Consider the following 27,906-nt stretch of genomic DNA (forward strand, 5'->3'; position numbering starts at 1 on the left):
GTCATGGTCAGTTTTGGTGACGTGCCGTGTGGTGACGTTACGGCTTCTTCTGACACGTCGATGACCTGCGTAACCTCGTCCGCTTCTACTCTTCATTACGTCACAAACGGTGGTCAGCACCCAAGTAAATATTTTGTATTTTATTTTGATCAAGACTCTAATTTCTCTAAGTATATAATGTAGTTAACCAAACACTGAGTCAGAACACTTGGCTTTACTACATGATGACCTGGGTTTAATCCTCACTGCTCTTATGCTGTAGTGCTCTAGAATAGGGTGCTATAAACGGTGTAAACTGCTTTCAAGTGTATACTTATTATGCAGCATAATTATCGAGTAACTATAATTTATACTATCCCAAAGTGCCAAAAGCAACTCGATACAGGGTCAGGATAACTAATATTACTCTATGTTTGAGTCGTGAAGTCGACCTTCCCGCATTAGGAATACATAAATATACAAAGAATATAACTAATACTTTAAATACGCTTTTTATAGCTTATGGTATTGGATATGCGTGGTCTCCAAGTGATATTACAATTTCTGCTGGTGATCAAGTCAAATTTGCTTGGTCGGTTCCAGAACAGGTGGTAGGCGTTGCCATTGGTCTTTATACTGTTAGTGATGCTACAGGGACAGTGTATGATAACGCCGGGTTCCAAGTCCCGAAATCTCCATCAGGTATTTTGTAATTGAAAGTTATATTGGTATTTTTTTTAAATCTTTTTTTGAGATTTTGAGATTTCAATTTTATTTTTAGGTTCGTTTACTTACCGGTTTAACAACGTTGGTACCTATCATTACTTTAGTGGTTGCCTGGACAACGATGTAACCTGTTCTCTGTTCATGAGAGGGAGTGTCACTGTTACAAGTGCGCCATCGAGTGTCGTGGAACAACTTTCTGTAAGACTTGCAGACTCGCAAGATTCGACAATTCAACGCGAAGCTACAGACGTAAGAAACATTTTCAACACTTGGTTTTTTAAATATTAGAAATTTATGTTTTCGTAACAAAAAGTAAATACTTTTTAAGGATTTTTTTTTAAATTTATTTTAGGCAAACACTTTTTCCTTTACATTCTCTGATAGTCTAACACCAACAGTAACAAGTGTTAGTCCTAACAACGGTACTACAGATACAACTATAGTAATAGAGGGTAAGCGATTTTAAATCCTAATATTATTTCAGAAATCAAAATTTACTTTCAGATTTTAAATAAAAACATTTGTAGGCTAAGTAAAAAAATCTATTATTTAAAAAATAGAATAAAATATAAATCATGTTAAAATACAATAATCGTATAAATACATTTTGATAAAATCTTAAATTAAAAAAAAAACTTTTTTTCTAGGTACTGGATTTTCTGCCACACCTACAATTAGTTTAAACGAGAATGAATGTGCCGTAACTTCGTCTACTTCAACTTCTATAAGTTGTCAGATTGCTGTAGCGGAAGAAATGGTTATAGGTACAACTAATATTATTTTATCATTATCAAATTATTGTTATTCAAAAAAAATTAAAACTTGCCTCCATTTAAAAATTTATTAATCGCATGTTTAATATTTACAATAACATATTGATATTGGGTTTTAAAAGAAAAATAATATTTCTGTAGGTGTATTAACAGGCATATTGTACACAACAATCTCTTTACTTAAATTCTAATTTAATTTTTTTTATGAAGGTATACCATCTGAAATTAAAGTCAATATTGCTGGCATTGGAACAGCCAGAAACGAAATCTCGAATCTGATTGGTCGAACGTTTGGACTCCTCCCACTTATTTCTTTAATCTCTCCTGTGATTGGCTCGCTAGCTGGAGGAACTAAACTAACTATTCAGGTTTTAATAATTTTTCGCTGTAAATATGCAACTAAATATTAAAAAATACTTAAAAAACATAATAATTTGCCAGGTTTAGTTTAACACCTAACTTTATTTAAATATCTAGGGAACTGGATTCACTACGTCATCATCAGTTGTCATAGGAGACAGTCAAGTGCCATGTAACGTCATCCAAGAAGAAAGTTCGTACGCGACATTAGTTTGTGTCACTAATTCTGTTAACTCTGAATGGAATGGAACTGTTGTGGTTACTGAAAGGTAGAAATTTGTTCTGTTTTTAAAATTATTATAATGCTAAAGCAGCATCTATTCAAATCTACATATTTTTTTTTTGTATATATCTTTATCCTCGATGTGGGAAAGTCGAATCTTTATCCTCGATGTGGGAAAATCGGCGCGACTTAAACATAGAATAGCATCAGTTACTCTGACCCAATCTTGAGTTGCCTGTGGTAGTTTTGGATATTATAGATTTTAATTGCCCGATAATTATGCTTCTGATAAAGTGCTGGCTCAGAGTTTATACCGTTTATAGCGCCTTACTCAAGGGCGCTACAGCATGAGAGCGGTGGGGATTGAACCCACGACCTCATGTGTGGTGTAGCAAGAGTTCTTACCACTACACCACGCTGCCGGTGATAAGTACTGTATAAATACTGTCTTTGTTTATTTTATTTATTTTTAAATATAAGCTTTAATAATTTTCTTCTTAGTAGTAACTTAATAAAATTATTATTCAAAAAAATATCTTTATAGTTTCTCTAACGTGTTGGAACCTATTAAAAAGCTACCAAAAAAAAGCAATAAAAATCATAACTTTTTAATAATTCTCCCAGAAAACTTTTTCTAGCATATTTTTTTGTTTTAGTGGTTTCCCTGCTGAATGTGGTTCGACTTGTGAGTACTCTTACTCTTCAAGTGCGACACCGGTGGTGAGTAATAGAACTGACAGTGCAACTCCACCTAGTGCTTCTATTAATATGACCTTCACTGGACAAGGTACATTTTTTTTGTGAATATCTTTATCCTCGATGTGGGAAAGTTGAATGCGCGACTTAAACATAGAGTAACATCAGTTACTCCAACCCAGTCTCGAGTTGCCTGTGGCAGTTGGGGATATTATAGATTATAATTGCCCGGTTATTATGCTACTTATTAGGTGCTGGCTCAGCAGGAGTTTATACCAATTATATCACCTTACTCAAGGGCGCTACAGCATGTGGGCAGTGGAGATTGAACCCACGACCTTATGTGTGGTGTAGCAAGTGTTCTTATTACATCACAATGCCGGTATACGCTAATCATTCAAAATAAAGTTTAACTTTATTAAATTGTAACATATTTAAATTATTTTTTTTTTGTTTTACATTTTATTTTGTTTTGTCTTATTAGGATTTGGCACAACTGTAAGTGACGTCACTGCCTCTGTTGGCACGGAAACGTGTGCTGTGACGTCAGTGAGTGACGTAGAAATTGTTTGCACCGTGGGAAGATTTCCAGCAGGCGACAATCAAATTAAAATTCTAGTTGCTGGAAAAGGTTTACATTTCTTTTTTATTTTTTTTATTTTTTTTTATTATTCTTATATATATATATTTATCCTCGAAGTGGAAAGGTCAATTTTACAACCTAAACATATAATAACATTTGTTACTCCGACCCAGTCTCAAATTTTCTTTGGTAGTTAGGGATATTTAAGATAACAATAGCTCAATAATTAAGCTGTTGATTAAGTGTTGGCTCAGCAGGAGTTCATACCGTTTATAGTGCCTTACTTAAGGGGGCTGCAGCATAAAAGCAATGGGAATCAAACCCAGGACTTGCTGTCATAAATCCAAGTGTTCTGACCACTACACTACGCTGCCGTATATCTATTAATGATAAACGTTAACTTGTTCTGTTTGTACTTAAATTGGTTATGATATCTATTGGTTTGAACTCAAATTGGCTTTTTATTTGTTAATTAGGACTTGCAAATTTTGAGGATGTTTCTCACGGTACTATTACGAATGTTGCTGCTCTTGACTCTGTTACACCATCTGGTGGAAGCGTAAATGGAGGAACTTTAGTAACTTTGACTGGTACGTTAATTTGAATTATTTTTGTATAAAAACTTAAACATTTTTAACGACATTTTTTGTGTTATTAAAAATACTAGTGAAAAGCCCGCCCCATGGTCAAAATTTTAATTGTTGTATATGGTTGCAACTCTCAACTGATATTTTTACAGGAAATGGATTTGTAAGTTCTGACATTGTAGTTACTATTAATTACATTCCGGTGCAAGTGGTTTCATCAAGCTTTGACGAACTCGTAATTGTGACGTTACCGACAGCAGAAAGTTCTCAACGAATTAGAATATCTTCAAACGGAATTACGTTCCCTAGGTTGCAGTTTGTGTTCTCCGATGCGGATACCCCCAAAGTAACAAGTGTATCACCAACTCAAGGTAATGTGAAGTTAGTTGTATTTAATTTGGACTTATAGTAGTTTGCCCGATGTGAAATAACTGTCAGATTTTCTCGTGGTTGATTATAATAATTTAAGTTACTATTGTTATTCTCTATAATTTATGTTTTTGTTGGGCACTTTTAAAATTTAATCTAAAACTGCTCTCATACTGTAGCGTCCCTAAGTAAGGCGCTATAAACGGTTTAAATTCCCGCTGAGCCTAATACTTAATCAGCAGCTTAATTATCCGTCAGTTATAATAAATAATATTCCAAAACTGCCCAAGGCAATGCATTCAGGATGGGTCGAGGTGAAAAAAGTTACTTTATGTTTAAGTTTTGAAGCTGGCCTTTCCACATCAACGATAAAAAAACTTATAAAAATGTATAAAAAAATGTGATCTTGGAGGTCAAAGTTACAGTTTATTGTAGCTACGATTTAAAAGCAGTTATTGTTAGATTAAATATTTAAAATTAGGTGAAGCTATTTTATTTAGTTTAATTCGTACTAACTGAATTTCTGTGTTAAAACTTAAGGTATTGCCGGTAACTCTATTACCCTAACTGGTTCGGTATTTGGCAACGTTACCTCTGACGTCACTGTGACAATAGGTGACGTAGATTGTTCTGTGACGTCAGTGACCGACACTGAGATTGTTTGTACTTTGGGTGCAAGAGCTGGAGGCCAAGTTTCAATAGTGGTAAAGTTTGCTATTATCTGTAAAAAAATTTGCTAAAGTAAACAGTTGATATAATGGTGAATGTTGTTTAGGTTGACATAAGTGGAAAAGGTTTAGCTACTGTTACACCTTCATTTAATTACGAACTTTCTGTTAACACAATATCTCCTTCATCAGGTAATTTCTTACACACCTAAAAATATTTGGGCTACTATTTTTCTTTAAAGGTTAATGTAACTTGGCAGCGTGGTGTAGTGGTAAAAACACTTGCTACATCACATAAGGTTGTAGGTTCAATCCCCACTGCTCCCATGCTGTAGCGCCCTTGAGTAAGCCGCTTTAATCGGTACTGTTGCTGAGCCAACATAATTATCGGGCAAATGTAATCTTAACTATTCCAAACTGCCAAGGGCAACTCGAGAGTGGGTCGAGGTAACTGATGTTACTCTATGTTTGGGTTTTGAAGTCGACCCTTTCACATCGAAAAATAAACATAAATATAAAAAAATAAACTAACAACCTTATGCATCAATTAGGAAGTTTTGGTGGTGACCAAGAGGTGACGATCGGAGGTCAAGGTTTTTCGGAAGATTCTGTTGTTACAATTTGTGGAGAAATTTGTTCTTTAAAATCTGGAGTAACTGCAACTCAATTAATGTGCTCTACACCCGTTAACTCAGCTACAGGTACATTTTTTATATTTTTTTAAATTATTTTTCACGTTTTTACAGCATTTAGTTAAAAAAAATGAAAAAACAAAGTTACACAAAAATATATCTTTTAAATTGAAACTTAGGAAGTACAGAAGTTTGTGACGTCATGGTTGCCAACGGAAACGATGCATCCACCTTATCATCCGCCTACACCTATGATACTTCACTTACTCCAGTTATTACGTCATTGACTCCATCTTCCGGAGGAACAGCAGGAGGAACAACAATCACGATCACTGGAACTGGTTTCGGGTGAGAATTTAAGTTAAATTGTTTAAAAATTTTTTTTTATTTTTAGTTTTTTAAACGAAATTTTGTTGGTAGGAACTATATTAAAAAAAAAAACAAATATTAATATGTATCGTTTTTTTTATGTACATCGACTATAATTGTTATTCCATTTTTAGAGGATCTCCCAATGTTTTTATTGATGGCAGTGAATGTATCATAAGCGCTTCAACTGCGACTGAAATAACTTGTGTTACTGAAGCCCATCAAGGATCTATCAGAACTAAGGTAAACCAACAACTTATATAAAAAATTAAAGGTAATTTTGCAACATTATTTTATTGTATATATCTTTATCCTTGATGTGGAAAGGTCGAATGCGCGACCTAAACATCAGTTACCCCAACCCAGTCTCGAGTTTCCTCTGACAGTTTGGGATATTATATAACGTTATTGCTCAGGAATTACGCTGCTAATTAGGTGCTTGCTCAGCAGGAGATCATATTGTTTATAGCGCCTTACACAAGGACGCTTTAGCATTCTTAACTTGTTGATTAAAAATAGTTTTGCAATATTCTAAATATTCTAAACTTATTATAATCTGTTAACAGTAGTTTGGTAAAATGATGTAATTAAAATAGTGCATTATTTGTTATAATGTTTCAAGGTTGAAGTAAGGGTTGGTACAAACGGGATTGCAACACAAGATAATGCCGATTACTTTTACATTGACAAGTGGTCTTCCATATTTACTTGGGGAGGAACAACTGTACCTACAACCCAAGATTTTGTTATCATTTCAAAAGTAAATAAAAACTACCACAAATTATTGACACAATCATATGAAGTTTTTTGATATATATAATGTATTTTTATCTTTAGGGCCAGACAGTTTTGTTAGACACAGACACAGCTGTGTTAAAAATGCTTCTTATTAACGGAGGTGAACTTATATTCGACGATCAAGATGTGAAACTCAGTGCTGAGAATATTTTAATTACCAACGGTGGACTTTTACAAGTATGTTAAAAAAAATTCCAATTTTGAATAATTTAAAAAAATATATTAGTGTAAACTTTATGCGTTAAAAATGGTTCTATTTCGCGTGTGCTGAATTATAAATTTCTAAACTTTTAATTTATTAGATTGGCACAGAAGAACAGCCATTTACTGCTACTGCAATTATCGAGATGTACGGTAACTTGAGGTCACCAGAACTTCCAATATACGGAGCTAAAACGTTGGGTGTACGTAACGGAACTTTGGAGATGCATGGACGACATATTCCTTACACTTGGTCCAAGTTGGATGCTACTGCTGCAGCTGGAGCTACTCAGGTGAAATATACACAGGAATACTGACATATTAAAAGCATTTGCAGCATGTAACTTTAAGTTTTGACTCTTTTTTGCATTTTAGATCACTTTACAACATTCTGTCAACTGGAGAGTTGGTGACAAAATAGCAATTGCTTCAACTGGATTGCGACATTCCCAAGCAGAGAACGAGGAACGTGAAATCAGTGCAATTTCAGCAGGTAAACTCAAGCTATAAAATTTATATAGGTTCATTTTAGTAAAATTTAGACATATATAGTATACATAACTTGGTGGTTCGTTCATCAGGAATTATATTTATTGTAGTTCTTTAATAAACAAATGTTGCAAATAAGGTTTCGGTATAAGATTTATTTTTAAAGAGTTAACATGATGTGTATTACTTACAGATGGATTCACTTTAACTTTGACGGAAGCTCTTGAATACGAACATTTAGGTGTAACCAAAACTTATGGTGGTGACATCAATATTGAATACAGAGGTACAAAAAATTGATTCAAATGTCAAACTTTTCTGTGATAACCAATTTTAATTTTAAATTTTTTAGCTGAAGTTGGTTTGTTGAGTCGAAATATTATTTTCCGGGGAACAAATGATCATGTTTGGAATGATCCGATCGAGAAATGTGAAGAAGGTTTTCAAACTGGGCAATTCGCAACACAAACTTGTTTCCAGGTAATATTAAATTGTATTGCAGGTTAATTTGTAAACAAAAAAAATTATTTTTAAGAAATCATTAAATAAAATGAAAAAAACTATCAAATTTTTGTATTTGAACATCGTATATTTTTTTTTGTATATATTTTTATCCTCGATGTGGAAAAGTCGAATGCGCGACTTGAACATAGAGTAACATCAGTTACTCTGACCCAGTCTCGAGTTACCTGTAGCAGTTTGGGACATTATAGATTATAATTGCCCGATAATTATATTGCTGATTAAGTATAGCGCCTTACTCAAGGACGCTACAGCATGTGATCAGTGGGGATTGAACCCACGACCTCATGGTGGTGTAGCAAGTGTTCTTCCCACTATGCCACGCTGCCGGTCTATACCACACTGCCGGTAATACAAAAGTGTCCAACATTTCTTATTTTGTATTCTTCTTAAACAGAATTTATTTTTTCCTCCAGGGAAGATTCGGTGAAGAAGTTGGATCCGATCAATTTGGAGGATCAATTATGATTCACTCCCAAGATCCGGACACACAAGAGGCGGTTGCTCATATTGAATATGTTGAAGTCACTTATGCTGGACAAGCTTTTAGATTGGGCAGGTAAGAGAAATTAAAAAAGGTAACATTTATGGACATTTCTTGTATCTTATCCCCTAAAACATATTGCTAAAAAGCATGTGTTAAATAATACCTAATCTATGGGTATGTAGGAAGATTATGCGTTTAAAAAACATAGTATTCAAATGTCTTGTTTGGCTAAGTGTTTAGGCAGTACAACGAATTCATTTTATTTTAATTTTAACATAACATTTAGATATCCTATTCATTGGCATTTGATGGGCAATGTAAGTGGAATGTATGTACGAGGATGTGCTCTTCACCAAACCTTTAACAGGGCAGTAACCATTCACGGTATGTTATTACCTAGAAATAGATTAAAACCATTGTATTGCTTATAGATATATCGTTAATCTAAATATTGCCTAGGTACTCACAATCTCTTGGTGGACCGTAATGTTTTATATGACGTCTTGGGTGGAGCATTCTTTATTGAAGACGGGATTGAAACGGGAAATAACTTGCGTTATAATCTTGCTATCTTTGTTAGACAGAGCACATCTTTGCTTAATGATGATATAACACCAGGTATGGATATACTGTTATTGTGTTATAAATCAGTACAAAATTTGTCCAATTTCTATGCGCTTTTTGGGTAAATCATGGTTTTTGCAAAGATTAAAAAAGGGTTGAAGTAGTTCAGTTTTTATAGGTAATTAACCAAGTTTTTTAGACATTTTAGTGGCTCAAAAAAAATAAAAATGCAGTGTTATAATTATTTACAATCTATAGATAACTATTATACAATATAAAAAAAATTAATAACTTTTTTTAGCTGCTTACTGGGTCACAAACCCAGACAACATTATCGAACACAACCACGCTGCTGGTGGAACTCATTTTGGCTTCTGGTATCGAATGCATGTTAACCCAGACGGACCTTCGTTTACTCCAAACGTTTGCCAACAAAAAGTCGAACTTGGGTCATTTAGAAATAACACTGTACATTCTCAAGGCTGGTTCGGTATCTGGATCTTTCAAACTTACTTTCCAAGTGTAGGGTCGAGGTATAAATAAAAAAAATAAATAATAATTTTTTTTTAAACATAAATGATATTAGTTTTACTAAAAAGACTGTCAGCAAAGTGATGTGGCTAGGTTTGCAATTTAAACACTTTTTTTTTGTATATATCTTTATCCTTGATGTGGGAAAGTCGGATGCGCGACTTAAACATAGAGTAACAACTGTTACTCCGACCCAGTCTCGAGTTGCCTTTAGCAGTTTGGGATATTATAGATAATAATTGCCCGGTAATTGTGATGCTGGTTAAGTGCTGGCTCAGCAGGAGTTCATACCGTTTAAAGCACCTTACTTAAAGGCGCTACAGCATGAGAGCAGTGGAAATTAAATCCACGACCTCATGTGTGGTGTAGCAAGTGTTCTTACCACTACACCACGCTGCCGGACTTTTTAGACTTAACTGGCACAGCATTTTCTTCTACTATGTTTCTTTTGTTAGTATATGTGTCTTTGTTTAGGTTTAAAATATTTTATTAAATATTTTCAGTTGTTCATCTACTATTCCAAGTCCTGCCAGGTTTTATTCACTAACCACTTGGAACTGTGAAAAAGGAGCTGAATGGGTCAACGTTGGAGCCATTCAGTTTATTGATTTTGTTGTAGCAAACAACGAAGTTGCTGGCTTTGATTTAAAATTGGTTTCTGGAACATCTTGGGGATATGAACGAGGTGCTATGATAAAGAATGCGGTTGTGATAGGTCATAGTGATAGTGATATTATTGCTGATTCTAATTACGAGACTGAACTTGGAATCGTAAGTTAAATTTTGTATACTTCACCAAAGTTTAATAACTTGAAGCACATGGTGTTATGGTTCAAAAGCTTTTATTATTTTGTATTTTTTGTATATATCTTTATCCTCGATGTGGAAAAGTCAAATGCGCGACTTAAACATAGAGTAACATCAGTTACTCCGACCCAGTCTCGAGTTGCCTGTGGCAGTTTGGGATATTATAGATTATAATTGCCCGATAATTATGCTCTCTCTATATTTTTGTTGGTATAATTGGTTCTTTTAACTCTGTAAGATAATATTTAGGACTTAAAATTCTGTTTATTGCTTTTGTTCTCTAAAAATCATTAAATTATGTAGTTTACTTTTACATCTTTTAAAATAAAGGTAAATCAAAATAAATTTGTTTTAGATACTTCCTTTTGCTCCAGGACTTTGGTTGAACAAAGTTCGATTTTTCAACTTTGACAGAAAGGGGTCCGCGTTTGGTGTTACATCAATTCAAGGAACTTGTTCATTTAAATGTGGAGGGTTCTATTATTGGTCAGATCGTAAGTAATATAACAAATGGGTTAAAATAAATAATCATTGTGCTTTAGCTGTGTTATATAAGCCTATAAATGTACAGTAAATTAAGAACTATTTTTAAAGAAACTTGTTATTTTTTTTACAGAGCTTGAATTTAATTCTGTGACTCGGAGGACCTTCTGGAGATGGGAGCACGAAGGTGTCATCCAGGACTTGGATGGAACTCTTACTGGAGGAGCAGCAAACTCCACAATTGTTCCATATAGTGGGATCGTGGATAGTACGCGATGCGTAGTAAGTATATATATTTTAAACCTAAAGTAAGCGTAAAGTAGTGTGAATATGTTAAGCGTTGGACCGGTTTTATATTTTTTATTGGGGAAGGGTGTGCTGTTATGATGTAATCGAGCTATCCGTAAAAGCTGGGCTCAAGGACGAATAATGTGACGTTGGAGCGGCTCGAACTCGAAACCGTTCGGCTCGTAGTTCGACGCCATGACCAGTTCGCAACACTACCAGACAAGTTGTAAATTATGCTATTTTAAATCTGAGTTTATTTTATAGATCCAATCAGGAATCGAGTTTTCTCCTGGTTTACCATCAGCAATATGTCAACCTAGTGTTCGATTTCACAGGATGGCTCTAAACAATGTTCTCCCATCTTCTCTTGAAGCAAACGATATTATTTATGCAAACGAGTTTGGCAACACAACAGTCACCTACTTTAAGAAGCGATTGACTCACAAACCAGGTTGGAATAGCATTGCTTTGTATCTATCTATACGAACATGCTTTTACATACTCTATAACCCCTTATTTGTTAATGTCTATAAGATATTCAGTAAAGTGCTTTACCTTTATTAAAGTGTTATGTTACAGAGTTTTGCAATTTTGTAAGTTATGTATATAGCATGTTAGTATGGTTGACAATGAATCACAAAATGGCTTTAAAACCTTAAAAAATGTCTGTGGTACTTACAATTTAATTTTCAAAAATACTGGAAAATGATTAACATAAAAAACCAGGTTACCATATTTTTTGTGTGACGTAGGAAGTACCAAGTAGCGTAGTGAATGTATCAAAGCTAGTACTTTCTACGTCATCACAAACAGAGCTTCCCTTTTTTTTAATTTAATTTTAATTTTTTTTAAAGTTGTATAACTTAAAAAGTAGGTAAAATTATTTAAAGTTTAAACCATTTTTGTGTTCAGTGACACCAACTTTAATAATTTTTGAGTATAAAAATATCGCTGATATATGACTTTGAGGTTTTGTTTGTTGAAAGTTACAGTTTCGACCACTTATTTAAACAGTCACAATTTTAATCTATAGAAAATTGTTTAGTTAAACCATTACAATCTATATCTAGGTTGGATGGTATTGCTAACTGATGCACAGGACCATACAATGACATTCAAAGACGGAGAACAGTTCACTAACATCACTTACAACTCGAAATTCTACGATTTTCAAGTAGATGAATACTTAATGATAACTCACGATTTCAAACAAGTACCTGACAGGTAGGTTAGGCAATTGTATAGTAAAGAAAGTGTAATACCTTAAAGAGCTGTCCATCTTCAGCCTTTTCGTTATAGAAATACTGAAAAATGATTAACATAAAAAAACAGGTTACCATATTTTTGTGTGACGTAGAAAGTACTAAGTAGCGTAGTGAATGTATACAAGCTAGTACTCTCTACGTCATGACAAACAGGGCTTCCTTTTTTTTTTTTTAATTAATTTTAATATTTTTTTAAAGTTGTATATTTTAAAAAGTAGGTGAAATTATTTAAAGTTGAAATCATTTTTGTGTTCAATTTTTGAGTAAAAAAATATCGCTAATATATGACTTTAATTCAACCAAACTCATTAAATATCACATTATCACTTTTACAAATTCTAAAATTTTAGAATCTTGTTCAACGGCGTTGAGAGATATACAATCGAAGAGGCACAACAACTTACTTCATCTAGTAATAACCTTGATTGGTATTTCGACACCAGTGATCCCAAACTTCAGTATATTGTTTCTGGAAAACCTGACAGTCGAAAGAAACGGGCATTGGAAATTGTGGATCCCAATTATAAGCACCAAGCTGTTTCAATGAACATATTCAGGTAAATTATTTGAAAAAAACAATTTTAGATATTGGTAGCAATATAATATTATTTTGATATACCATGTTTTTTACAAAAATTATTGTTATTTTGCATTCTGATAACTACTTTTTCGTATATATTTTTTTTATATTGTTGTTGGCCATTGGTTTACTTATGTAGTACTTCTAAACTATAAAACCAACAATTGACAAAAACATACAGACAAATATTTAGGTGAAAACATGTTTGTAATGTTAATAAAGATAAATTTCAAGCTTTACCGGTAAAATTTTCATGGCAATTGCAAAATCTTTATTTAAGCAATATTTTATTTGATTCAAACTGTTACTTTTGTATTGCAGGTGTTTCTATGAGGATTGTATTGGACCTGTAGATCCTGCGGTGGTTCCTCCTGCTCGAGGACGACCTGATGAATTTCAAGTTTGGTCGGACGAGTCAGCTTCATGTATTAATAGAACTGTGAGTTTATTAAAGTAGTACCGTGATGTCTTATATTGTAATAAGTTATACATATTTAAAATGAATAAGACTAAAAGGGTTTTAATATTAGGTAGTGACAAAAATTATTTTAAAATGAGTAATTATGTTGAAAAATATAAAATATTAATGATTTTAGCAAGCGGCCTGTATATATTAGAATATATATTTTTGTTCTTTACTTGTACTATAAAAATAAACTATCATATGCAAACAGAGTTAAGTTTGTGATAACCTATATTATCTCTATATCTTATTTAGGATCCTGACAACGTTATAATTTTATCTGGTAATGCTGATATGGAATTATGTTGGGTAGTTATCGATGTACCTGATATAACTGTGGACACACTCACAATTTATGGTGTCATGGATTTTGCTGTAGACACAAACGTTTCTGCAATTTACATCCTTAATTTGGTAAGATATTACTTTTTTAACAATATAATAAAGTATACTATCGTATATTACACTTATGGTATACATTTTTTATTCATTTTTTTGTATATATTTATCCTCAATGTGGGAAGGTCGAATGCGAGACCTAAACATAGAGTAATATCAGTTACTCCCACCCATACTCAAGTTGCCTTCAGCAGTTTGAGATATTATATAGATTATAATTGCTCGGTAAGGCGCTACAGCATGGGAGCAGAGGGGATTGAACCCATGACCCCATGTGTGGTGTAGTATAGTGTAGCAAGTGTTCTTATCACTACACCACGCTGCCGACCTTTAGTGTTAAAACCAAATAAGTTACATGATTTATTGTATTTATCTATTGTGAAATTTACCCGTTGTTTATACAGGGTGGTCGTATTATAGCTGGTTTCTCTGATGTTGAACCATTTACAAACAAGTTGGTTATAACTCTTCGTGGTGATCACGATACACCAGACAAACCATTACCTGGTAATACTCTGTTTAAATGTATGCTTAAGACTGCTAAACACTATAGTGTATCTTGTTATCTTGACTTTTTAATTACTTGTATTGACTCTTTTAATTCCTATATCAATATATATATTTAATTCTGCTTGTTTTAAAGAAAGTGTCAACAAAAGAAATTGTTTTTAACTAACAAAAATGTTAAATTATGCTTTACATTTTATAATTAATACAGGTGTAAATCTTGGATCGAAGGCTATAGGTTGTTTTGGAGGATGTGACTTTCACGGAATAGACACCCTTGTACAGTGGACACACTTAGAAAGCACAGCCAACATTGGAGCTACATCGATCGTTGTTCGAGATGCTGTTGATTGGGCTGTTGGCAATGAAATTGTTATCACTACAACCGGCTACAGGTTGCTTACGAAGGATTTTATTTTAAATTCAAGTTTTAAAAATGTAGATTTCTTGTTAATTAAATTTAAGTTTTTATGAATACCTTGTGTTGCTTTTAATTTTATGACAAATTATTGTAAGGTAAGCCTACAATTACTGTACTTTTACCACTAGATAAAAGTTAGTAAAAATTGTTCTAACTTTCTTGAATTTTAGAGCACAAGAGACAGAGAAAAACGTTATAACTTCAATATCTGAGGACCAAAAAACAATTGGTCTTGCCAATCCTTTGGAGTTTAGACATATGGGCGAAGAATACATTATTGGAGATCACACTTTTCCTATGAGAGCTGAAGTTGGTTTACTTACAAGAAATATTCAAATCAAAGGTGAATTTTGTTTATAGATAAAATATTAGATATGCAGTATTTTTTTGAAGTTATAGAGTTAATAAGCATTTTTAGTATAACTGTTTAAGCAATGTTTTTATAATTAGGTGAAAGTTACGACAATATTGTTGCGCAAGCCTTTGGAGCTCGAGTTTTGGTGGGATACACAACATCTAGTGACAACAACGAGCTATATGGTAAATATTTCTTTAAGTTAGTTGTTTAATAAAAAATACATATATTATTTACCTTTACTTACAATGCAAAACTTGTTTTGGTAGGCTGGGCGAGAATAAGCAATGTTGAGTTTTTTCAAACTGGACAAGAAGGATGGACGGATACTTACGATCCAAGATTTTCGTTAGCTTGGCTCGATACTGGAACTGTTACTGAAGGTCGACCTTCATACGTCACAGAATGTGCTTTCCACGACGGCTTTTCGACTGCAATTGGAACGTTTGGTGCAAGTGGGATCAGTATTACCAAGAACGTCGTCCACAGAACTATTCACGATGGTTGGTATATTGGGCTAAGTGAATTTGTAATACTAATACGTAGAAAATTTAAGCTTAAAAACTTATACATCTTATTTAAATTTAAAATAAAGTATTTGCTTAAAATTATTTTTGTTTGGGTGTTTTAGGTATAAGAATAACTGGAAGCAACCAAGTACTTGAAAACAATCTTGTAACAGTTTCATTATTTAGAGGAACTTATCACGACCGAAATGAAGCAACTAATTTCAAGGTAAAACTATTACAAGTTTAAGTAAATGAACTCATACTGAATTTATAAGTCAGAGCAATTATTATTTGCTTTCTTATATTTGTACCTAAAAAGTGTCCTTTAAAAACCGCTTCGAAAAGATATCTATATCTGAAAAGGTCAACAATTGCAATTTTGTAATAGAGAATGGAGCTTGTCTAAAATATTGGTTAAAAGTATTTTATTATAGGACTGGCAAGCTAATTTTGAAGTAAGTGAAGCAACGAATTTAAGAATGGTTGGCAATACCGCAGCTGGATGTGAACGACTATGTTTCCACATGGATGGTGAAGCTTGTGATGCTACAGACGAGAACGCTTGGACAGGTTAATATCGGCCAACTATATTAAATAAGATACAATAATAAATTTGACTCATTAAAAAAAGTTAAAATTTTTAAATGTCGTGACTAATTATAAGAAACTTAAGAATTTTTTCTTCAACGATATTACTTCAATCCCTACTGATCTCATGCTGTAGCGCCCTTGATTAAGGCGATATAAACAGTATGAACTCCTGCTGAGCCAGCACTTAATCAGCAGTACAATTATCGGGCAATTATAATCTATAATATCCTAAACTGCCACAGGCAACTCGAGACTGGGTCGGAGTAACTGATGTTACTCTATGTTTAAGTCGCGCTTTTGACTTTCCCACATCGAGGATAAAGATATATACAAAAAATTATTAAATAAATAAAAAAAAAAATTAACTGGATATTAGCTTAAAATTAATTTTGATGTTTTAAAAATAGGTAACGTGGCCCATGGAGCACTTCACGCAGTTCAAATATTTATTCCGGACGGGGTAGGAACTTGCTCGATGATCAGAAACTTTGTTATCTACAAAGCTTGGGATTATGGGATTTATCATCAAACGAAAACTAGTGTCGTTGTGAAAAATACAACCATTGCTGATTCAACGGTTAATTAAACACTTATTTAATTTAAAAAAAAAAATAATACAACATTGTTTTGAAAAAATATAGTTTAAATTATACAGTTTTAAGTCACAGTCAAAAATACACTTTTTAGTCTTTAAATAAACTCTTAATATTTTTTAGATAAACTACCTACCTATTATTTACGGTCCTGCTGGATTAAGTCACAATTTTGAGGATAAAACTGCAAGTGTTAGAGATGTCCTTATCGTTGGACGAAGTGATCATTTTGATCCGACTTTGGATTTTATGGACGAACAGAATGACAAAAACCTTATACAAAGAAGAAACAGGTATATACTTAGAGTTATTTGTTGAAGAAGTCTGTATGAAAATGATACAAAATATTTTATTCCAACAAAAATTTGGGTATGATGGCACTTGAATTTTGAGATCTTTTATGTCAAATTTTAAGATTTTTTTAAGATTTTTTTTACTTTGTGTAAAATAAAATTCAGTTTATAGGTCACAACGTGTAAGCAATATTTGTATTTAATTTTTTATTCAATGTTTTTATTTTTTTTATCTAGTCCGAGTCGAAAGGCTCCGTTTAATGTATTTGGTGGTAGGACTGGTATAATGCTCCCAATGTTTGAAAGTGGGCCCAATGCTGCCCCATTTAAACCTTTCCATATCAACTTAAACTACCCTGCCAATCATGGCCTACTTGATATACAAGGTTAGTCACAGTGTGGATAAATTATTTGTACTAAAAAAGCAATGGTCTAAATAAAATCCTGGACTTTTATTTTACTTTTTGTTTAACTTCTGAAGACATTTGTTAAAGGAGCTATTATTTTGATTCGTATTTACGTAAATTCACCTAAACTTTTTTAGGATTGACTCTTTACAACTTTGGACTTAACGACGACAACACACGAGACTTGGTGTTTTGGACCAATCCACTTATGGGTGATGCCCACCACCCAACTTACTTGAGTGGAGTTCGTCTTTTCCAAGTTGAAGATGACAGCAAAGTTCATTTCGATCGACCAAGTTTAGGGTAAGCGCCAAAAATTAAAAAAACAACATAGTATACTTTTACTTTGTTTTAACCTGTATGTAAAATGCTGTGTCAAGTTTAAAATTTTTTGGTATCTGTATAATAACACAAGTCTTATTTCCTGGCCTTTAGGAAGTTTATACAAAATGGCAGTATTGAGAAATAAATCTATGACCTCAAGTCTTATGCGTTTAAATACGTTGTTTATTACTTTAACTACTGCTTTATACAACTTTCATACATACTAAAATTAGAACTGTTCACTTCTTTTTTCAGGAAAGTGAATCCATCAGATTGTGTTGATATGGAATGTGATGCAAAGAAGAAATGTTTGGTGAAGGATCTTGATGGAAGCTTTTTAGGAGAAATCGGAGCAGTTATTCCGGATGTAAGTAAAATCCTATTTTGTAGGTCCTGTAATCATAACATTTTCAGCTTCAAGATTTTTTAACAGAATTGTCAGTAATCGATGGTTAACCCTTGGTTAGTTCTTTATTAAAATCAAATATTCCCTATGTTAAAAATCATACTTTAATTTAATTTTTTGTTGTAGGCATCTTTTGCTTGGGACGATCCAAATCAACTGTCACGAGGTTTGGGAGATTACAGAATTCCGAAAACTTTGTTAACTGCTGTTGATGGAACCCGAGTTCCTGTTGAAGATATTATTACCACAAGAGGTTTGTTTAAATAGATAAACCTAAAGCTTGGCTTTGCAAGGGTATATCTATATAATTATGTATGTATATGTTATATAGAGAATATATCATGTAGTATAAATGCATTAATATTAAAGGCATCATAAGAAACAACGAATCTTGTTCCTACATCCCCGCTTGGCAAGCATTTGAATGTAAAGGACCTGAAGCTTACGACTACGTTATGTTGGTTATTGAAAGTTTAGACGAAGACACTGAAAGTAGAAGATTGTCGCCAGTTGCATTATTGGGAGATGAAACGATCGATTTAAACAATGGTAAGCTTGTGACGTCATAATTAAAGTAGAGCTGAAGTTCTGAATGTGTTTATATTATTGTACACAGGTCCACAAGATCATGGTTGGTGTTTTGGATACACTTGTCAGCTTCGAATATCAACATTCTACACCATCGTAGCAACCGGTGTTGAGTTTAAACTTTTCTTTACTGGTTATCCACCTCGAGATATGAGACTTCATCTTCTTAACGTGGACAGCACCCAATCTATTCGTCTTGCAATATAGTAAGTAAAATTTGTAGGTATTTTTTTAGAATTTTTATGCATTTGATTTGCCACCTAATATGTCCAAGTTGAACTACATTTATCTAAGACTTATATTTTGTTTGGAGATATATTTAGTCAACATAAAAGCAATTTTAAACTAAAATAGCATTTTTAGGCATTTTTTAACAAAATTTGTTTTTAGCTACCCAAGGCCAGAACGACTTGATATTTATCGTGCCGTCTCAGGACTGTATATCGCGCCCGAAAATGCTTACTACGATCCAGAGAAAGATGAGTGGTTGTTGTATCCACCTTCACAATCCCCTACTGGATACAAACCTTCAGTAGACTCACGTGTGTTAATTTATTTAGTTTTTTTTTTTTAATTATTTGTTCTCGATGTTTAAAGGTTGACTTCACGACCTGAACATATACTAACAACTTTTACCGCGACCCAGTCTTGGGTGGCCTTTGCCAGTTTAGGATATTATTTAGATTATAATTGCCTAGTAATTAGGCTGCTAATTAAGTTGTGACTCAGCAGGAGTTTATACTGTTTATAGTGTCTTACTAAAGGACATTACGGCATAAGAACTGTAGGAATCGAACCTAGGACTCTATGTAGTAAATGAAGCCAAGTGTTCTTACCACAACACCACGCTGTAAGTGCTTTTTTAACGATATGCTTATATAGATATCAATCTGTTTAAAATAACAATTAGTGAAGACTTACTATGTGTGGGTTCTTGTTGGAAGGGCTTGTAACTACCCTTTTTGTTTTTAAAATTACTATTAACCACCCCCATATTTTGTATAGCTGTGAACGGTGCTAACTTTATGGACCGTACCGCTGATCTGTTATATGTTGTTATAAGAGGAGACGAACCGATTGATATCATTACATCACCTCTTGTAATCGTCGGTCTCTCCTTCCCGGCTGTTTCAACTGACGATTTCTTCGGAGAAAATCTTGTCAATAACTTGGCAACGTAAGTTAAAGTCACAAAAGATATTGTGGCATCAGTTCACGTTAGGCTATTTAAAATATTGACAAATATATTGTACAAGTCAATAAAAGATTTAAATGTACACATATATGGCATGTATTTCAATACAAGACTTGCATCTTGAAATACTGGGCTTTAGGTTTGATAAAAGGGTTTTTATATTAATCTTTTAGCATTTAGCCAAGATTAAAATGCATTATGTATTTGTGACTAATACTAATAACTCTTCTATTTGATTTTGTTGTAACTAAAAGTCTAGGCCTTTTAATTTATGTTATTTTTAATTGTGTGCTTTTACAGTTACCTTGGAGTGCCAGCAAGTAAAATCAGAGTTGTTGATGTTGTAAGAGAGGACAGTGGGTCAAGAAAACGACGTTCAACGTCTGGGTAAATTTTAGAAAAAAAAATTACAAAATTATTTTTTAAAATATTTTTATTAAGTAAATGCTGACTAAAATAATTAAACTCAGTCATTAGTTTTAATTCAAAATACATTTTTATGATTTTTTTTTAGTCGAGTAGCAAGACAGGCAAGTGAAACGGTTACCTACGTCATAGAGATTGGTGATGAGGTCACAAACGGAACTGGGACTGTCCCGAGCGGAAATGAGACGGAAGTTGTCGAATTTCTTAACGCACAAGTTGACTCGGTTTGTTGTTTTAATTTTTACAGATTCTTAACTTCGGTCTATGTTATTTGCCTTTCTTCATGTATAGGCTACCTATTTTATATTATAGTATTCAAGTATATCCTAAGGCTTTGGTATTTAGTATTTTGTTAAGGTGTTTTTACTACTAACCTGATTTGTAAAAGATAAAAATGGTTTGGCCCCCTAAATCAATTGTGAAAAACTGTAAAAAACAACAAATAAAAGTTATTTTCTTTAATTTAATGACCATTTTCCTGATCTAGTTTGGCTGTTGGTAACGTTATTATTAGGGATATGTCGAGCCGAGTGCTCGGGCTCGTACTCGTGTACGAGCCTAGGCATTTTTAAAGGCTCAGTTTTTGCCAAGCCTTTAAAAATTATAATGCAAATCGAACGCCGTGCAGTGTTATAACTTTTTAAATGCAATAGTGTTATAATTCACACTGCGAAAATTCGTCGGTTCACCGATAAATATACTAATATATACATATTAGTATCTCTATGGTATAATTATATCACGCGAGATATAACGTTGTTATTCAATTGTTGTCACGCCGCCAACAAGTGTTTTTATTAAAAGACTTTTTAGCACAGCGGGCGCTATTACTAGCCCGCTTCGTAACCAATTAACTCCTGAGCATGTCGAAATACTTATATTTATTCATGTGAATTTACGTAAGCTTAAGTAAATTTTCGCATTTTATTACAAAGTACAACACTAACCCAAGTTCAGCCTATTTCAATTTTCTTAAAACCGGGAAACTTTGTTCGGCGTTTCACTGCACGTTTTAACGATTTTAAATCGCTTCTTTAAATAAAGCAATATAATCTTAAATTATCCATCTATAGCAAGCTTGCAGCGATATAACATTTAATTCAAATAATTAAAAAAAAAGTTGTAAAAAATCGTGTCCACAACAAAAATTTATGTATTTTTTTCGGGCATACATTTTGCGTTACGTACCGAAAGGTCACTTAGGTATTTATTTTTGCTATTCAAAAGCTCGTATTGCTCGGTCGAGCTTTTTTAAAATTAAGATGCTCGTACGAGCCGAGCTTTTTACGATTTGGCACATCCCTAGTTATTATCATTTAATTAATTAAAAAACGCCTTGATATTGTTTACGTAAGCTTTCGTGCTGTTAAAGAAATTTTAGTAGTGCTAAAATTCAATGTCTTTATTCAAACCAATTACCTTGATTTTTCTTTATAGCTAGTTGCATTATATCAAACTGGAGAATTGTGGGAAGTATTAAACACAACAGAAGGACTTGGACTTTACAGCATGGAAGCTACGGCAGTCAATGAAACAATAGGTTCGTAAATTATAGATGTAGGAATACTTACTAAAGGATAACCTAATATTTACAACTAGTGTTCTTTACAGTAGATTATTTGTTACTATGTTTATAAACACAACTAGCAGTCATGCCAAATGTGTGGTCAGCTTTTTTTTGTATTTATCTTTATCCTCGATGTGGGAAAGTCGAATGCGCGACTTAAACATAGAGTAACATCAGTTACTCCGACCCAGTCTCGAGTTGCCTATGGCAGTTTGGGATATTATATAGATAATAAATGCCTGATATTCATGCTGCTGATTAAGTGCTGGCTCAGCACGAGTTTATACCGTTTATAGCGCCTTACTTAAGGGCACTACAGCATGAGATCAGTGTGGATTAAACCCACGACCTCATGTGTTGTGTAGCAAGTGTTCTTACCACTACAACTCGCTACCGGTCTCTATTAAAAAAACTTCTAACCACTTTGTACAAAAATATACTGTCAGATTTTGCTATACTGTCATATTTTGTTTTAACCTTTTTACTTGTAATTACAGATCCATTTATATCGATTGTTGTCCACAAAATTCCAACTCAGATGCAGATCACTTCAAGTCTCTCCAACCTGGTTGAACAAACAACTTTCGAAAATCCAATCACAGTCAACTTACTTGATGCTAATGTAAGATAACTAAATCCTTGTTTTATTTCCTTTAATTACTAATTTGCTTTAAAAAAAAGCTGTAATAATTAAGTGCAACACATCAAGCCTGGTTTGAAATCAACATTTTTAAATAAGCATAACATTACGTTTATTAAAAAGTTTTAAACTTAAGCTCTTGGCAATGTTTAAAATAATATAACATTTACGTTAAAGTGTTATTTAAAATTTTTATAAAGGGAGACCCAGTGACGTCATTAGGAGGGACTTGGATGGTGAGAGTAACCTTGGATAGCTCGGGAGGAAATGCTGACAGCAACGCCGTACTTGAAGGCACCACAACTGAGTCCTTTAGCAATGTGAGCATATGTCTTTTTTAGAACATTTAAATGTGTTCTATTTTTAAGATTAGATTCAAACAAAAAAGAGTTCAAAGCATAATCAAATAGTAGAAATCGGTTTAAGTCTGATTTAACTTTAAAGTCTTATATTAGCAGTAGTTTTATACTCAAAAATTAATAAAGTTGGTGTCACTGAACACAAAAATAATTTTAACTTTAAATAATCTCACCTACTTTTTAAGTTATACAACTTTAAAGAAAAAATTAAAATTAATTTAAAAAAAAGGGAAGCCCTGTTTGTGATGACGTAGTACTAGCTTACTAGCTTGTATACATTGACTAGGCTACTTGGTACTTTCTATGCCACATAAAAAATATGGTAACCTGGTTTTTTATGTTAATCATTTTCCAGTATTATTGGTAATTAAAATCGTAAGTACCACAGACATTTTTTAAAGGTTCTAAAGGCATTTTATGATTCATTGTCAACCATACTAACATGCTATATACATAACTTACAAAATTGCAAAATCCTCTAATATAACACTTTAAGGAATTTAACTTTTTTGGATATATTTGATATTACCTTGTTGTGTTTGGTCACTGCAATGCTATCTTGAAAGAAAAAGCAGAAATCCAACGGTATATTAATATGATATTCTTTTATGTAATGTAGTAAAAAATTATTGTATAACTTTAGTTTTAATAATTATATTTTTATTACAGGGAACTGCGATATTTTCAGATATTCTTATAACTCATAGTGGAAGTGGGTATCAACTTATGTTTGAGGTAAATCACAGTTCTTACAAGTTTTTTTATTAAAGAATATTATAAGGACCCAGTTAAAAATAAAAAATTATAATTCCGATTTAAAACGGGCTTGCAGCAAGTTAGAAAATTTGAAAAAATTAATTTTTTTTTTTTAATAGATTTCGGAACCTGCCGGGATAAACGTCGCTCCCAACTCAATTTCGGTTGACGTAGCAAATCGTGACGTCACCGCGGTCATTACGGAAGGACTTGGTAATTACGTCACTCACGGAGAAGAGGTCGATCTTACTCTTACTCTGAAATATCGAGACGGAAGACTACTTGATAAAGTCGGGTTTAAGGTATAATATAAATTGGTTGAAGAAGATGATGACGTCACTTTTTAAGATTTAGTGACGTCACATATTCGGAATTTTCTTTAGAAGATTTTTATATGAAAATTATTAAAATCCTTGTGACTTAACTGTTAATGGCGTTACAGGGTCACGCGTGGAGAGCTACTGTCGATTTAGACGATCCGACGCTTTATCAAAACGCACCGGAAGTTACGTCACCTACCTTCACTTTCAATCCCGTGACAGGTAGTTTCACAAGCACGGGACTTAGCATCAGTAACACATTGGATTACAATCGATATAATCTTGTTTTTAACGTTTACACTGAGCCTGCACTTTACAACTTTAACGTGTATGCCAACAATGTTGAGGTAAATGATTTTCTGATTTTCTAAAACGTTTAAACGGTTGCAAACAATATAATTGACCAAAGGAAAATGGAAATACAAATTTTGAAATTTGAAGTAGATTTTTTTCATTTATGTTAAAAAGATTTAAATTTTGTGTTTTGATTCGATATATTTACAGTTATTTTTTGTTTCTAGTTTATACCTCTTGGTGGAAGGCTACATGTTGAGAACAGAAACCCAGAACAGATTACGTAATTCATTTTCTCTCTTAATATTTATTTACAAAAATTTGTACAAATAATTTTTTTTTGTATATATTTTTATCCTCGATGTGGGAAAGTCGAATGCGCGACTTAAACATAGAGTAACAACTGTTACTCCGACCCAGTCTCGAGTTACCTGTGGTACTTTGGGATATTATAGATTATATTTGCCCGATAATTATACTGCTGATTAAGTGCTGGCTCAGCAGGAGTTCATACCGTTTATAGCACCTTACTCAAGGACGCTACAGCATGAGATCAGTGGGGATTGAACCCACGACCTCATGGTGGTGTAGCAAGTGTTCTTACCACTACACCACGCTGCCGGTCTACACCACGCTGCCGGTGAATTTAAAAAATTAAATCACTTTTCATAAGGATAATTTAAAATTTGCAAGCGATGGGAATCAAACCTATAACCTTAATACTAACTCTCTTATATTTTTTTATAGATTGGAGCTAATGGGACAAGTTTACACAAGAATGAAAAGAGCAACATCTACTACAGTAGCCAGTTTTGAAACTTATATTTACAACAAGCTAACGACTCTGATAAATTATGAAGTCTACCTAGGACCTATTACTGTATCAGACTTAGAAAGTATGTTATATTGGTTTATATATTAATTGTAACAGGTTTAAAGAAAATTGTTTTTACAGCATTAACTATAGGGTAGTCGTTGTTAATTTGGTTCAGTTACTCAATTTTGAATATTTGTTAGCGAGTTATTTTCCCAGATTGATTTTAAAAATTGACAAAAATAAAAAAATGGTCTTATTTGATTAAGTATTTATTTTATTTTATAGATGGTAATTCTGAAATTTCATTTACGATATACGGTGAAAACTCGACTGTTGTTGATTCAGCACTTTCACAACTGGCTGATATATTTACTGGATCAACTGGACTTACTTTTAACGGGCAACAGATTACAGTTACAAACCAAAATTGTCCAATTAAAGTGAACGGAGATTGCAACTCAGGAGTGGTGAATTAACTTTAACTATACAAATTAAATTATTAGTTAAATAATTTGAATATTGGTCAAATTGGCCTTATTGTTAACAGTATATTCTTTTTGTATATATCTTTATCCTCGATTTGGGAAGGTCGAATGTGCCTAAACATAGAGTAACATGAGTTACTCCGGCCCAGTCTCGAGTTGCCTTTAGCAGTTTGGGATACTATAGATTATAATTGCCCGATAATTATGCTGCTGATGAAGTGCTGGCTCAGCAGGAGTTCCTACCACTACACCACGCTGCCGGTCGAATATTAAAGTTTATTAATGTAAAAAGTTAATTTAAAACATGTACAAAGTAAGCAATCAAGGCCTAAATAATATTTCTAAAATCTAACCAAAAGCACACTATAATATTCATTTAGTATGTACTACATAATTAAAATGTACATTTTACCAGTTATAATGTGGGTCATTCAGCTATTTGTTAAACACCATAGCTTAAATTGTAAAATATTATTGTTCATCTAACTTTTCGACAAATCACACTGCCCTTATGCGCCACAATCATTTATTTTAATGCTTATTTCTTATTGTAGTTCGGAGTAACACTCTCTCCAAATAACGATGCTACAAATTACTGGTACATTGTTGGACCTGTTCTTGGAGTGTCTGTTTGTATAGCTGCAATTATTATTGCAATATCATGTGTCATGAAACGAGGTAGGAAATGTAGATTTATTTAAACAAAAAAATATTGCAACATTTGTTGTATAAATAAATGTTGAATGCCTTTGTTTTAAATACAAAATATAAACGCTTTTTTAAGTAATTTGTAAATAAACAAAGGCACTTTACATCTATTTATACGACGATCTTATATTCTTTACACAGAATTGTAACATTATTAACAGCACAGCAAATAATATAAAGTTGCGCTGGATTTTTAAATATTTACAATTTACTGAAATAAATACTTACTGCACTTTTAAATTGATTTATATTTTTTTAGCTCACAAGGGCAAGGTTAGTATCTCTAGCGAGTCACTCCAATCTAGAAAACCAGTCGACAGTATAGGAAGTGCTTTTACTAACACGTAAGTTTTTTAAATTAAAAAAAAATTTAACATAAAATAACTTATACTTATTCTTATGTTTCGAATAAGATTAAAATACCCATACATTGAATATAAAATGATAATTAAAAGGTTAAAACCCGATAGGCTAGGCATGGGTATTTATTTACAGGTAACGGTAAGCCTACTCTTGTATAAAAAAATAAATTCCAACAGCTGGAATCGAACGTATAACCCAAATAAACTTAAAACAATGTTTATTAGGAAACAAAATTACTCTAGCTAACACTGTAGTAAAATAAAAATAAAATGACTAAAAAAGTGAACTGTTTTACAAAAAACTAAACACTAAAAAGTAATCTTTTAAAATTAAAGTGTAACTCCTGATTCTGGGATGACACCAGTCCAAATGTAAAATATAATTTACAAGAACTTTTATGGAATTGACGGACCGAATTGACCACGATTTTTGCCCTTTTTTATATTTTTTGTAGTTTTTGTATAAGTTCCACTTCTAACTGTGATATGTTAAATGTAGGATGCACTTTAGTCTTAATTTGCCTTAATTCGTACAAAGATGTAGCCTACCAGTTTATATGTTTAATTTTAATAAAAAAAATTGTGTAAAATTGTTCGTTTTAAATTTATGATTAAGTATAACTAATTTACACCATTATTAAAGTATTTCTTTTCTATGGTTCAGTGTAACAATTGTTTTTTTTGTAATATGTACTTCATGTTTTGTAAAATAAATCTGAAATTTCTGTTCGAGCATTTTTGTTTTTAACAAATTCAAATTACATTGCAACAATATACAGTTCGCTTGAACGAGCAATAGGCCTATGTAGCCCTAAGCCTAAGTTAAATGTGCGTAGAAAAGCCTTCCTTATTTTGCAAAACGCTTTAAGCTAGTTTAGCCTAAAAAATTGGCATTCAAAACGCATTTTTTCTGTTACTTGGAAAGCATGTAATACTGTAGTATTGAAAGCTTATGTGTATAGGCCTATTTAGTTAATTTGTACAGTTAGTTATGCTACATTGCATATAGTAAATGTGACTTAATAATTTATGCTCGTTAAGTTGGTACCACAAATTTTCTGTCAGTTGCTATTGTCTTTTATGATTGGTAAGTTTGTTATAAATTATTTTGACATAAACTATAATTATGTTTTAAACAATT

At 32.7% G+C, this 27,906-nt stretch overlaps 1 protein-coding gene across 1 annotated transcript; it reads left to right on the forward strand.

The window, feature by feature from the left end:
* Positions 1-60: 60 nt before the first annotated feature.
* LOC145743620 (fibrocystin-L-like) lies at positions 61-27,497 on the forward strand. The gene is made up of 65 exons (XM_082561624.1): positions 61-124; positions 499-681; positions 761-954; positions 1,058-1,157; positions 1,353-1,469; positions 1,689-1,846; positions 1,956-2,107; positions 2,718-2,848; positions 3,242-3,388; positions 3,817-3,930; positions 4,080-4,298; positions 4,837-5,000; positions 5,072-5,156; positions 5,516-5,665; positions 5,776-5,944; positions 6,100-6,208; positions 6,588-6,725; positions 6,803-6,940; positions 7,066-7,257; positions 7,340-7,457; positions 7,647-7,739; positions 7,806-7,933; positions 8,392-8,534; positions 8,749-8,846; positions 8,922-9,080; positions 9,328-9,559; positions 10,061-10,328; positions 10,720-10,858; positions 10,981-11,129; positions 11,400-11,586; positions 12,206-12,359; positions 12,751-12,957; positions 13,302-13,419; positions 13,699-13,857; positions 14,247-14,349; positions 14,561-14,744; positions 14,941-15,113; positions 15,221-15,310; positions 15,395-15,628; positions 15,757-15,860; positions 16,069-16,204; positions 16,633-16,802; positions 16,942-17,111; positions 17,349-17,497; positions 17,656-17,821; positions 18,098-18,209; positions 18,375-18,501; positions 18,618-18,797; positions 18,865-19,042; positions 19,227-19,378; positions 19,842-20,013; positions 20,332-20,418; positions 20,546-20,681; positions 21,895-21,997; positions 22,522-22,646; positions 22,865-22,984; positions 23,693-23,758; positions 23,899-24,081; positions 24,222-24,446; positions 24,621-24,676; positions 25,141-25,289; positions 25,496-25,677; positions 26,250-26,373; positions 26,663-26,747; positions 27,102-27,497. The coding sequence occupies exons 1-65, from the start codon at positions 61-63 to the stop codon at positions 27,139-27,141; spliced, it is 9,357 nt and encodes a 3,118-aa protein (XP_082417750.1). The 3' UTR covers positions 27,142-27,497.
* Positions 27,498-27,906: the final 409 nt, after the last annotated feature.

This window comes from Corella eumyota, chromosome 2 (genome assembly GCF_963082875.1).
Source record: "Corella eumyota chromosome 2, kaCorEumy4.1, whole genome shotgun sequence".
Classification (NCBI taxonomy): domain Eukaryota; kingdom Metazoa; phylum Chordata; class Ascidiacea; order Phlebobranchia; family Corellidae; genus Corella; species Corella eumyota.

Bases quoted from the DNA above. Each gene is read 5' to 3' on its own strand.
- LOC145743620 (XM_082561624.1), top strand. From the start codon at position 61: ATGACCTGCGTAACCTCGTCCGCTTCTACTCTTCATTACGTCACAAAC. The intron at 9,560-10,060 runs GTATAAATAAAA...AAATATTTTCAG, and splicing joins TTTCCAAGTGTAGGGTCGAG to TTGTTCATCTACTATTCCAA. The intron at 12,360-12,750 runs GTAGGTTAGGCA...CTAAAATTTTAG, and splicing joins TTCAAACAAGTACCTGACAG to AATCTTGTTCAACGGCGTTG.